Genomic DNA, 11,872 nt, shown 5'->3' with positions numbered 1-11,872 from the left:
TGGCTGTATTTGCAAAGAAGCAATTATAAGTAGAAATGCATTGCTACAATATAAAATAATCTTAAAAGTAGAAGATTTAATCTTTTTATAAATGCAGCCAAACGTGTAAAAGCTTTTCAGGTTTCTTTCTGTGGACACTATCTTCATGAACAAAGCTGTACCCTAAAATGACGCTCTTACATGTTCTATTAAATATGCTGAATAAAATGTTTGACATAAGGGACTGAACTCATTACACAGATATAGAAGAGACTTAAATTAATAGATTGCTGAAGACAATTGTCTGACATAAGAGCTTTATTGAATCCCCTCAGTACATGAATACACAGACATGAAATATGGATAGAAATCCTGATTTACATAATGCTAAGGGGAAAGTCACATCATTTTCCTGAAGTTGTCCATGGCTTCTTTCACTTTTTCAAGTTCGGTTTGGCTCTGCCGGAGCTGTGGAAGGAAAGGAAATCATTGTTTAGCATAAGTTTGTCACCCCGAGAAACCCTGCGAGTCCATTTCTTTTTCACACCTTCTCAGCATCCAGCTCCTGCACCTTCACCGGCACCTTCTCCTTGTAGTCACTCTTTGCAATCTTCTCACTCAGCTTCTCCATCTGTTTCTCCAAGTCACCTTTCTTTGTCATCAGCTTCGCCACTTCTTTCTCCACGTCAATGAGACCCTGCAGGAATTAAAGGTGAAATGAAGACGAGCGCCACAGCTGAAAATAAGGATCTCGTTATTTCAGTCAAAAAGGAGGAAGAGATGAACTCAAGAGGAGGAGACCTTTGTTAAAATAGTGTCATTACTAGATAATCAGGTAGTCGTGTAACTGTTTGCATCTTTAAATCCAATCGTATACGTTACACAGGAAGATAAGATGAAACCAGAACTAATGTCTTTACACGTCAGGTCTGGGGGAGAGTGATGGGAGAAGGCAAACACAATTGAACAAGTTCCCCCGCCCTCACCTTGAGCATAAGGTTGACGGTACATCTGTCAGAGGCGATGGCTACAGCACAGCCTCCGGGGACGGGCTGATTATCTGTCAGAGGGACGACGGCCTGAGAATAAGACAAGGTCTGAATCTGCAGGCTGTACTTCTGCACCAGGGACACGGTGGCAGAGTCAGTGCACTGGAGGAAGCCTGCGGGAGAAACGGACACGCCGAAGTTCAGACATCACAGACGAGTTGTTGACGTTCAGGATCCAATACAACCTGTTTATGCATAAGGGTATTTGTTCTCGTACGTTTGCCAGTATTCAGGTCCGTACATAAAGGAAACGCACTTAAAGTACAATAACTGGGAAGTGGTGTGTCGTCTTACAGTCGGCTCTGGTCCTGGTCAGGTTGTAGTCGGCCCTCAGCGAGCGGATGGTCTTGATCACATTCATAACGAAGTCCATGTCCCGGTCGACCTCGTCGCTGTGCCAGCAGAACTACAAGTCACAGGAAACACGTTGCTCACGATGACAGAAGGAGAGCATCGCCACAAAATGAACTTCAGGGACCATCATTTAAAATAACTGATGGCAAGTTTATAAAATAAATAATCTTCAGTTCCGACCAAGGTTTCATCATAAAATGTTGTGAATCTACTGGTTACAACCAAATATAATTAACGTTAGTTCAGTTTCAACTAGAATACATCACTACCGAAAAAAAGAAGACGTAATTCCCGTTAACTCTGGTGACATTGAACCACACATACTTAACGGACTTGACCTTCCAGGAGACGGCGTGACGCAATCGTTGCTCAAACAAACCCTATTGTTGTTAACGGTCTCCACTTGTAGAACTAAATCATTCATAAGAAAGATTTAAATATTGTATGCCATTTAATAAGCAATGCAGCTGGGCTCGGATGTGAACCAGCTGGAGTCGGGACGACTGCGTGGTGGAGGACTCGAGTTGATTCCTAAATTAAGAGATTTAAACATTGTGGCCATTCCTAAACATTTTACATTAAATATATAAAAGCAAATGCACTCTGAAGACTAAACTTAAGTGTAATCAAGAAGTCAACACTAAAACATTTCCTGTACACACTTTTCATTCTAATTCAAGGACTTTCCAGGCCCCGTTCCCCCAAATCCAAGGACCCAACACGGCGTAGTTTGAGAAACAGATCAATGTTAATTACTGCCACGGAAAACAGAAAGAATATCCACTTCTCTATAAAACATAAACTTTCCAGCACTTTCAATGTCTATTCACAAAAACCCCCCTCAAATTCACAAACATTCAAGGATTTCAAGCACCCGTGAGAATCGTGTTTTCTCACCTCCTCTGCTTCGGGGTAGGATGTGACACAGATGCTCGAGGGATCGCTCTGAGGTCGTCGTCGTGGTAACCTCTGGTAGAGTTCCTCGCTGACGAAGGGCATCACAGGAGACAGAAGTCTCAGCCCGACGTCTAAACAGCTGTACAGCGTCTGTCTGCACACCAGGGCCCGGCTCTGGCTGGCGCTGTCCTCCTCGGCTCTACTGAACACCGGTTTCACACTTTCCTGCAGGACAAGAAGAGTGAGGAACAGATGTGGCGCACGGCCTTCTGCAATAACCCTTTAACGCGCCATTTAAGGTGCATGTTTGTTACCAGGTAGACGTCACAGAGCTCGTACAGCCAGAAGTTGTAGATGGCGGTGGTGATGGTTGGGAAGTCGTAGGACTTGAAGCCGGCATCGCAGAGAGCGACGGCAGCACTCAGACGAGACAGAATCCAGCGGTCTGACACACTCTCCTCTCCACTCAGCTGGGGGGGGTTGGATCAACACATCCAGTGGGTGAATACAAAGCAAGAGAAAGTCCCAGACAAACAACAGGAACTCTGTTTCAGTCGACATTTACTTAAAACACGCCACTGGATGAATATGAATCAGTTTGGAGCAGCGCTTGTTTATATTCTACGCGTGCTTCATCTTCTCACCTGGGCTTTCTCCGACGGTACAAAGTTGTCTCCCAGTGTCTTCATGGCAAACTTCACAGCGTTCCACAGTTTGTTGCAGAAGTGACGGTAGCCCAGGATGCGGTTGACATCCAGGTTGATGTCCCTCCCTGAGAGACGCACACACAGGAGCACAAAGGATGACTTCGCTGTGTATTAGAATGGATTTACTTTGTAACAACGGACCTTGTACTGGCGGTTTGTTTGATACATTTGATATAGTCACGGTGGAGCTCCAACAAGGGAGAGCGTAAGAGAGAGAAATGAGCTAACCCTGGCCCGTGTAGGCACACAGGGCGAACCGGAGAGCATCTGTGCCACACTCTGGGATGCCATTTGGGTAGTCGGACGTCTGGCCTTGCTTCGCCTTCTCCACCTCCAGAGGATCCAAGTTGCTCTCAGTCAACATGGCATGAAGACCCTGGGAGGAAAGGGGGACGAGGAATAAGGAAGCATGTCACCACTGTGTTTCCTCTCTTCATCCTGAGAATGAGAAACCGCTCTAAGGTGTTTTAACAGGACATTTAAAGGGTTAATATTATTATTACTAAGTGTAATTTAACACTAGTCCTTCAGTGCCCTCTAGAGGTCGGCTTCGTCTGACAGAGCAGTTTCTGCCCAGCTGGGGGGGAAAGATTGATGGTCTCAATTAAAGCTGGTTGGAAGCAGAAAAGGTGCTTAATAAAGCGTACATAAGAATCAGAGCCTCAGGGGAGCAATACGCGTGTAGTGAGTGTAAGAGAGGACCGACTGTATGTGCATATCTGAACATGCATCAGAGCGTGATTAGGCTTCACCTCCAGGGAGATCCCTGTAATGACGTCCAGAGGGTCGATGACGTTGCCCAGAGATTTGCTCATCTTCCTTCCATGTGCGTCCCTCACCACCGCGTGCAGATAAACCTGTCGCAGAGCAATCATCATTACTTAGTCATGTCCTGCTGACACACTGGCGTCACAGCCCGTTGTGTTCCGGTTCGACTGGTCCCACCTCTTTGAAGGGCAGCTTGCCGGTCAGTTTGAGGCCCATCATCACCATACGAGCGACCCAGAAGAACAGGATGTCATGGCCCGTCTCCAGCAGGGTGCCGGGGTAGAAGACATTCAGGTCCTGCGTCTAAAGGAAGACAAACAGGACGCGGAGGAAACACAACTTTTACTTTCCAACATTACCGCGTGTTGCGTGCCGTCTTTTATTCTCTTTCCTGGAGTTTATATTTACTGTTATTCCCCTCATCCCCTGGGCTGATCGGGGAACGTAACGCTGATTAAAAACATTTCATATTCACATCATATCATAAACTTTCCGTCCCCTGCTCGCGGCAAGTGAGTTTGTTTCGGTGGACACTGATGGCAGATGTTAGATGTTCATCATCTGGTTGTCTGTTCACGATCCATTAGTGTAATTGTTCTTCTTGTGCAGCGATGGCTCCAGGCTCTCTCGACACTCGACTACTATTTTGTGTATTTTGGCCAAAAAAGCAAATGCACAATAAATAAAAGGTTAAAGCTCATTTTTGACTAATTGCTTTATTTTCAATACGTCTATAGATATCGCAGTAATATATCGTTTTACCATTAAAACGTCCGTTTGAACTTACGATAGAAAACCTCAACGCAACATAAGGATGAAGAGTATTTAAGGAAATATCTTGAGGACAAAGATCTTTCTGCAACCAGTGTAATATATTAATACATTAGTGTCGCAGCGGTGCTGCTTTTTATGCTTTCTTTTATTCTATCTTTTTGGAGCAGTGTTTCTACTGCAGGATCCTAACAATCTACTGCAAACAGTGTGAGTAGAAAGGTGGATGACTCTTACCTCATTAGGCCATCCGAAGATGGAGAAGGGGAAAATGCCAGACGAGAACCAAGTGTCCAGAACATCCTCGTCTGAAACACGGGAACAAAAGTTATGAATATGGAGGAGAATGAATCACATGAGGGGATTAGAAAGCATTTACAATAATTGTAGTAATGAGACTAAATTAAAAAGTGAAGCCTCACCCTGTCGGAGGGTAATTTTGTCGGTAGACACGTTGAAGCGCTTTGCTGCCTTTTCTCTGGCCTCGTCCTCCGACCTGCCACTGATCCAGTAACGACCGTCCATGTCCTGCAGAAACACAAACAGAAGCACAGACGAGATAAATAAAAAGAAACAGGCGAAGAAATATAGAACAACACCACAAGTAGTTTTTCATCAAACAGCCTCCAGACCTTGACGACAGTGACAGACATCATCTTACCTCTCCCGGCTTCACGGAGGGATCGCTGACAGTGATGAAGTAAGCAGGAATACGGTGACCCCACCACAGCTGCCGCGAGATGCACCAGTCCCTGAGAGGAAGACGGATGAGAGGAGACTGAAACAGGACTCACTCCACACTTGTTTTTAAAGTAATCTTTCTATCTATATTCAATCCAGTCTATCGCTCATCCATCCATATCCATCCATCTATATTCAGCACTCCATCTCTCAGCCATCCATCTCTCCATCCAATCCATAGCCAGCCATCGACCTGTCATCCATGCCAATCTCTCATCAATCCAGCCAATCTATCTATATCCATCCAATCCATCCATCCATCTATATTCATCCATCCATCTCTCATCCATCCATCTATCTATCTATATCCATCCATCTCTCATCCATCCATCTCTCATCCATCCATCCATCTATCATCCATGCCATCTATATCATCATCTATATCCATCCATCACATCTAGATATCCATCCATCCATACATATCAGGCATCCATCACTATCTCATCATCAATCCATCTCAATCCATCTCATCCATCACCTATATCTCATCCATCCCATCCTATCTCTCTCATCATCCATCCATCTATCATCCATCCATCTCTCATCCATCCATCTATCTATATTCATCCATCCATCTCTCATCCATCCATCTATCTATATTCATCCATCCATCCATCCATCTCTCATCCATCCATCTATCTATATTCATCCATCCATCCATCCATCTCTCATCCATCCATCTATCTATATTCATCCATCCATCTATCTATATTCATCCATCCATCCATCTCTCATCCATCCAGCTATCTATATTCAACCATCCATCTCTCCATCTATATTCATCCATCTATCATCCATCTCTCTCTCTCTCTCTAGAGCTGCAACTATTAGTCACTTATCAATTAACTGACAGATTGACAGAAAATCAATTAGCGAACTAACTTAATAACCAATTAATCATTTTTTCACCTGTTTGTGTTTACAGGTTCTCTTTTCTCTGACGTGGCAGTAATTTAAATATTTTGCTCTGAGAAAACATCACTTTGGGCTAAGTGTATTTCACTATTTATATTTACAGAATAATCAAGAAAATATGCGGATCAATGAATAATAATAATAATAATAATAATAATAATAATAATAATACAAATTATCGTTAGATGCATCCCTACTATTGTGAAAATCTTTTAAAAGAATATTAGTGTATTATGTATTCCCTGCATGAATTTGAATTTAAGACTTCAACTATAAATTAAATTGGACATTAAAAAAAGCCATAACTGGCCAGATATATTCGGGAGCACAAACATTGTAATGTTTACCTGATGTTGTCCATCCAGTTGAACCAGGTCTTGAGGTGGTGATCGGGGATGATTTTGAGGCGTCCCTCTCTGACAGAGTCTGCGGCCTGCTTGCCCATCTCTGCACAGCTCACGTACCACTGTGGCTTCAGCAGCGGCTCCACGATGTCCTTGGAGCGACTGATAGGGCAGATTCACAACGGGGCTTAAAGGATGATCCCGAACAGGATGAAAAGATCTAAAACACGGATAACCTGTGTTCATCTTGTGCACACATGAACCTCACTCTACCTGCACACGGGCACAACCATGGGGTTGTCTTTGATCTCTTTGAAATGACCTCTGTCCATGAGAGCCTGCAGCACCGCCTTCCTGGCCTCAAACCGCTTCATGCCCTGTGGTACAGACGGGGTAGTTAAGAAATGAAAAATCAAGACATGAAACTGCGACACCGAGCAAACGATGAGTAAGCCCGACTTTTAGTGTCACGGTGGAAGTGCACACACTGCAGGGGGAAGGGAGATAATGAGACACCATACCAGGAAAGGAGGGGGCACGTTAATGAGCAAGCCATTCTCGTCCAAGATGTTGATGAAGGCCAGATTGTGTCTCTCTCCAACCTCGTAGTCATTATGGTCGTGGGCCGGGGTGATTTTGACAGCACCTGAGCAGAAAATGGTGCAGAGGGACAGAGAGAGGAGAGAGAAGCGCCATAATAAGGAAAGTGGCATGGCGTAACGAATGATCGCTTATTCTCAGCAGGAAGATCGTCTCGTCCTGTAACCATGCCTACCTGTTCCAAAGCTCATGTCCACGAAGTCATCGGAGACGATGGGCATCTTGCGATCACAGAAGGGGTGCTGCACCGTCTTTCCCTTCAGGTGCTGATATCTGGGGTCAGCAGGGTGGACGGCCACAGCGCTGTCTCCCAGCATAGTCTCGATACGAGTTGTTGCCACAATCACTTCCTCGTCTACGCAACAGAAAGACAAATGTGAAGAAAGGTTCTCACTGAAGGTGCGTTTGTAATATTCTGCGCTCTATGAGCTCACGCACCTGATCCGTCCACCTTGTAGGCGAAAGACACCAACACTCCAAACTCCACTTTCTCTTTGTAGCCAGGAACAGGCAGCAGCGTCCTGCCGGTGAGCTCCTTCTTATCCACCTGCAAACCAACCAGAAGATTTAATCAGCCCGGCCAGCGCTGATGGAACAGATCTGTCGCCACAGCCGATAACAAAGCTGGGTACCGTTTCAAAGCAACATCACTTGCTGTGAATATTAAAGTGATACTTTTTTCAGTTCCCGCACAATCACATTGAGCCTTTAACAGGCAGCATGCAGGATGTTCACACCCTGATGGCTCATCCCTCTCGTACGATGCACACTTGCCTCGATGTCAGAGATGGCAGAGTTCAGAGTGCAGGACCAGTTGACCAGCCGCTTGCTCCTGTAGATCACTCCCTCATCATGCATGCGGATAAAGGCCTCTTGGACCGCATAGGAAAGTTTCTAGACAGACAAACGGATACAGACGTGAGTGTTAGGAATTTGGATTCTATTCAAATGAGTTCAGGGAGTTTAGAAAACTCACAGGGTCCATAGTGAAGCAGGCTCGGTCCCAGTCCAGAGAGGAGCCCAGCTTCTTCAGCTGGTGGTAGATGCGGTCTCCCTTCCTAAAGAGGCAAAGTTATTACTGTGTCTTTATACCAGGCTTCATCCGTCCGCTCTACTACCTCCTTCACTCACTCGTTCTTCCATTTCCAGATTTCCTGGATGAAGTCTTCCCTGCCCAGATCGTGACGGCTCATCCCCCTCTCTCTCATCAGCTTCTTCTCCACCACCACCTGGGTGGCGATACCAGCGTGATCACAGCCCGGGTTCCACAAGGTGGTCTCTCCTCGCATCCTGTGCCTGCACGGACGGAGGAACGCACACCAATTCAAAAACTCTCTGCTTGACGATCACAACAAATGCGAATTAAATAGATCAGAAATCCCATGATGCAACAGAAGGTCTCAGCGACTCAGTAACAGTAGTTACCATCTGGTCAGAGAATCCTGAATGGCGTTGGTGAGGGCGTGACCCAGGTGAAGTGATCCGGTCACATTAGGCGGAGGGATACACATCATGAAGACGCCGCGAGGGTTCGGGTCACTAATATTCTTCCTCTGCAGAAAGTAGTGAGGGAGGAGACGCACGTTATGGCAGACAAACAATAACTAGAATTATGTCGCAGAAAGTGTCGTAATTACCATATGTGTTATTAATATGTAATCAGCGACCTTTGACCACCAAACTCTAAATCAGTTCAAATGGACGTTTGTGCCAAATTTGAAGAAAGTGACGGACAACCTGGAAACATAATGACTGCGGCCGTCTCCGGCGTGGAGACATTAAAAAAAGAGAGGGGACGACTTCCTTACCCCGTACTCAGGCTTGAAGAATCCCTGCTTCTCCCACCACGGATACCAGGCGGCCTCCACGTACTGAGGACTGTAGGAGTCAGGAAGCGGGCTGACCACATCTGACACCAGCAGAGAAAGAGAAAAAGGGTTGACATTTAGTCCTGAAGATAATCACAATAACATAAGACAAACCAGTTCATAGTAAGTAGAGTATGGATGCATGTCATGTGTTCACATAATGTAATCCCCCTCGCCGCCACTAAGGGGCAAAACAAACCTGCTATGTGCTAAATGGGAAAGATACAACACTGTGCATGGTGGAATTATCTTCAGTAATCCATTTTCTTGCACTGTTTTTCTACCTTCACCAGCACATGCTCCATTACAGGGACACGGTCTGTCATTACACTCCTGTGTCTTCATTCTTTAGCAACTCCGGCAAGGAAGTTTGGTGTTCACGTGGTGTCGGAAATATCAGAATAAAACGTTTAGAACTGAGGAAATTAACATGAAGTAAGTCGGAACAACAACTTGGAAACATATCAACGTGTTGTTTAAACAATCACAAAACCTCTTCTTCGTGGCGTCCATGTAGTTTCCACATTATGGTTGCATCAAGTCAAAAGAACGCCTCTGGTCTCCGAGTGCTATCTGTCGTACAAGCTACTGGAAGCCTACATTTACCTCGGGATCAATAAAGCATCTACTGTATATCTATTTATTGATGTCACAATACCAACTTCTGTTACAAGCTAAGCACCTTTCTTCTCCCCGGCAGCAGTGGGGACACTGTACGCGATCACTCCCAACTCCTTCTTTTCTGGTTTGGCCTTTTTCTAAGAAAGAGAAACATATGTGATCAAGTGATCTTTATGTGTTGTTGATATGAACTAGCTGCACCAACGTCTTACAGGAAGATTTATCTGTGAACGATAAGAAGCCGTACCTCGGTCTGTGGCAGAGTCTTCTTCTTGGCCTCCGTGTCCTTCTTCTGCTGGAACTTTTCCAGCTTTTCTCTCTTCTTAGCGTCCTTCTTCAGCTGGGCTTCGGTCTTTGGTGGGCCTGAAGGAGGAGACGTGAAGAGCATCAGAACACAGTTCACACAGAGAAGGAAAGATTCATGAACTGTGCCACGGGACTTGCTGACCATTCGCTGCCCCTTCGGCAGAATCAGGACCGGCAGCAGGACCGGCAGCAGGACCGGCAGGTTGAGGATTTGCAGCAGCGTTGGTCTTCGGCGTAACCGGCACCATCTTCTCACAAAGAGTGATCTTCCCCAACACCTTCAGGAACTGCGGCTGATTTGTGCAGGTTGTGAACCACCTCGTAACGTTAGTCAAGACTTTCTTGTCTGATGGCTCCAACACCTAAAAAGAAAAGAAGATAGTCACACTGATAAATGTACTATAAGGAGAGATGCACCTATTTATCAGCTGATATTCGCCTCAGAGAGACATCAGGGGCCGAACTCTATCTGTTGATACCGGCCCAGCAGTTCACAATCGTTGCATCCCTAACTATAACACTATAACAACTAGAACAGTCAAATGTCGACAGGTGGCAGACATGGCTGAGATTTCAATACAGAATAATGCTGAGAGAAGTGATGCACCACATACGTACATATTTGAAAGGGAGAAGAACAGCTGTAGCTACAGCCATATCAGCCAGGGTGATGCTCTCCCCCACCAAGAAGGTTCTTGGCTCCAGTGCCCGATCGAGAACCTTTAGAACACGCATCAACTCTGCACGGGAACTCTGCTGGAGCTGAGAAGGCGCAACGAGACATTTGAGGATAAAACTTCACAAGAATAAAACACATGTTCAAGTCAGCATTTGGATCCTCCTCTCACCTTCTTATCCACTCCCGTCATCCCCATCAGTGGGAAGACCACACCACAGGACACCGGCGTGAGTTCATTATCTGCAAAGCTGATCCACTGCCACACCTGGCTCTGCTGCTTTGTGTCTACACCTGCCCTCTTCCCCTGATTAGCCAGGTACCAGGCCACAGCATTGGCCCCGCTCAGGACTGAGTCACCTTCCCCAGCGCCCAGCACCAGGGTCGGCCTGGAGCGGGCATTCAGGGACACGGGAGGGTCGTCTGTGAGGGTCCGTGGGCGGGAGGACGGACAAAACTCTGCAGCTATAAGAGCTAAAAGGCACCTGAAGTCATCAGGGTGAGGGGACACGTAGAGAGTGGCCATCTCTGTGAGAGACACAGACAACATGTACTTTGTAAACTGGTTTTGAGTTGTGCATATTTCTTTTATGCTGTCAGTGAATAGTTGCCCAAACAAATAAGCCTGTCATGCAATCAAATACATTCCTGCCTGACAAAGGTGGACTGGGTGTGTATGCCTGTCATACCAGTTAAACAGTGTGACATCATATTCAAGTTAACTAGAGATGTGATCTCTGCAAACAATCTGGTCTACATTATAGTTTCAAAGTGTCAGACAACGACTGTGTTAGCTGGTTAGCAACATGTTACACTTTCTGCAAAGCTCATCTCTGCCACCTGTCTAAGGCTGACGACAAGTAACCCAAAACAAGCTAGTTAGCTTTAGCTAATCAGACAACTAAATCTCGAGTTATTGTGAGTGCATGCTGAGCTTTGGGTGTGTTTACGTAAGAAGCGGTTATTTTTAAACTCATTTAAAAGTTATTGTTTAAGAAGCCTATGGTTTTCTGTTGAACGTTTATGTAAGAAGTTATTCCTACCTTTAAATGAAACCGAAACGTCAGCTTAAGTTAGCATACACAGCAGATCCACATGAGTCCTCTCCGCCTCTCCGCTGCCTGATGCAACCAACGTGTTCCGGGTTTGATCAGCTGCTTCCGCCGCAAACCGGAAGTCAATACAAATGTTTTATTTTGTTTAATAATGATAAAAACAATACCAATTTGCGCTCTATTGTATGTATATTATATTTTTTTGTATTACAATAAATAGC

The 11,872-nt window shown here is 45.4% G+C and overlaps 2 protein-coding genes across 2 annotated transcripts in view; one reads left to right on the top strand and one right to left on the bottom strand.

Moving 5' to 3' along the window:
* abhd16a (abhydrolase domain containing 16A, phospholipase) overlaps positions 1-219 on the top strand; it is a 10,366-nt gene extending 10,147 nt beyond the window's left edge. The window contains 1 exon segment of the mRNA XM_029451717.1: positions 1-219. This exon segment is cut by the window's left edge and continues 409 nt beyond it. The gene's annotated coding sequence lies outside the window, so the exon portion shown is untranslated.
* A 60-nt stretch (positions 220-279) lies between these two features.
* Positions 280-11,761, bottom strand: vars1 (valyl-tRNA synthetase 1). The gene is made up of 29 exons (XM_029451703.1): positions 11,640-11,761; positions 10,769-11,124; positions 10,539-10,682; positions 10,063-10,282; positions 9,862-9,977; positions 9,676-9,751; positions 8,934-9,034; positions 8,551-8,678; positions 8,257-8,421; positions 8,102-8,183; positions 7,900-8,019; positions 7,564-7,672; positions 7,301-7,480; positions 7,047-7,171; positions 6,799-6,902; positions 6,529-6,687; positions 5,187-5,277; positions 4,948-5,053; positions 4,763-4,833; positions 3,932-4,057; positions 3,739-3,843; positions 3,215-3,362; positions 2,924-3,051; positions 2,594-2,749; positions 2,280-2,504; positions 1,323-1,434; positions 966-1,141; positions 527-676; positions 280-447 (listed from the first exon to the last, which is right to left on the bottom strand). The coding sequence occupies exons 2-29, from the start codon at positions 11,120-11,122 to the stop codon at positions 379-381; spliced, it is 3,846 nt and encodes a 1,281-aa protein (XP_029307563.1). The 5' UTR covers positions 11,123-11,124; positions 11,640-11,761; the 3' UTR covers positions 280-378.
* Between the last annotated feature and the right edge of the window lie 111 nt (positions 11,762-11,872).

The sequence above is a fragment of the Cottoperca gobio genome, chromosome 16 (assembly GCF_900634415.1).
Source record: "Cottoperca gobio chromosome 16, fCotGob3.1, whole genome shotgun sequence".
In the NCBI taxonomy this organism is placed as follows: Eukaryota; Metazoa; Chordata; class Actinopteri; order Perciformes; family Bovichtidae; genus Cottoperca; species Cottoperca gobio.
This window is presented reverse-complemented; position numbering and strand designations above follow the sequence as displayed.

Bases quoted from the DNA above. Each gene is read 5' to 3' on its own strand.
- vars1 (XM_029451703.1), bottom strand. From the start codon at position 11,122: ATGGCCACTCTCTACGTGTCCCCTCACCCTGATGACTTCAGGTGCCTT. The intron at 8,679-8,933 runs GTAAGGAAGTCG...TACTTTCTGCAG, and splicing joins TCTTCAAGCCTGAGTACGGG to AGGAAGAATATTAGTGACCC. The intron at 3,363-3,738 runs GTGAAGCCTAAT...CTTTCCTCCCAG, and splicing joins TTACAGGGATCTCCCTGGAG to GGTCTTCATGCCATGTTGAC.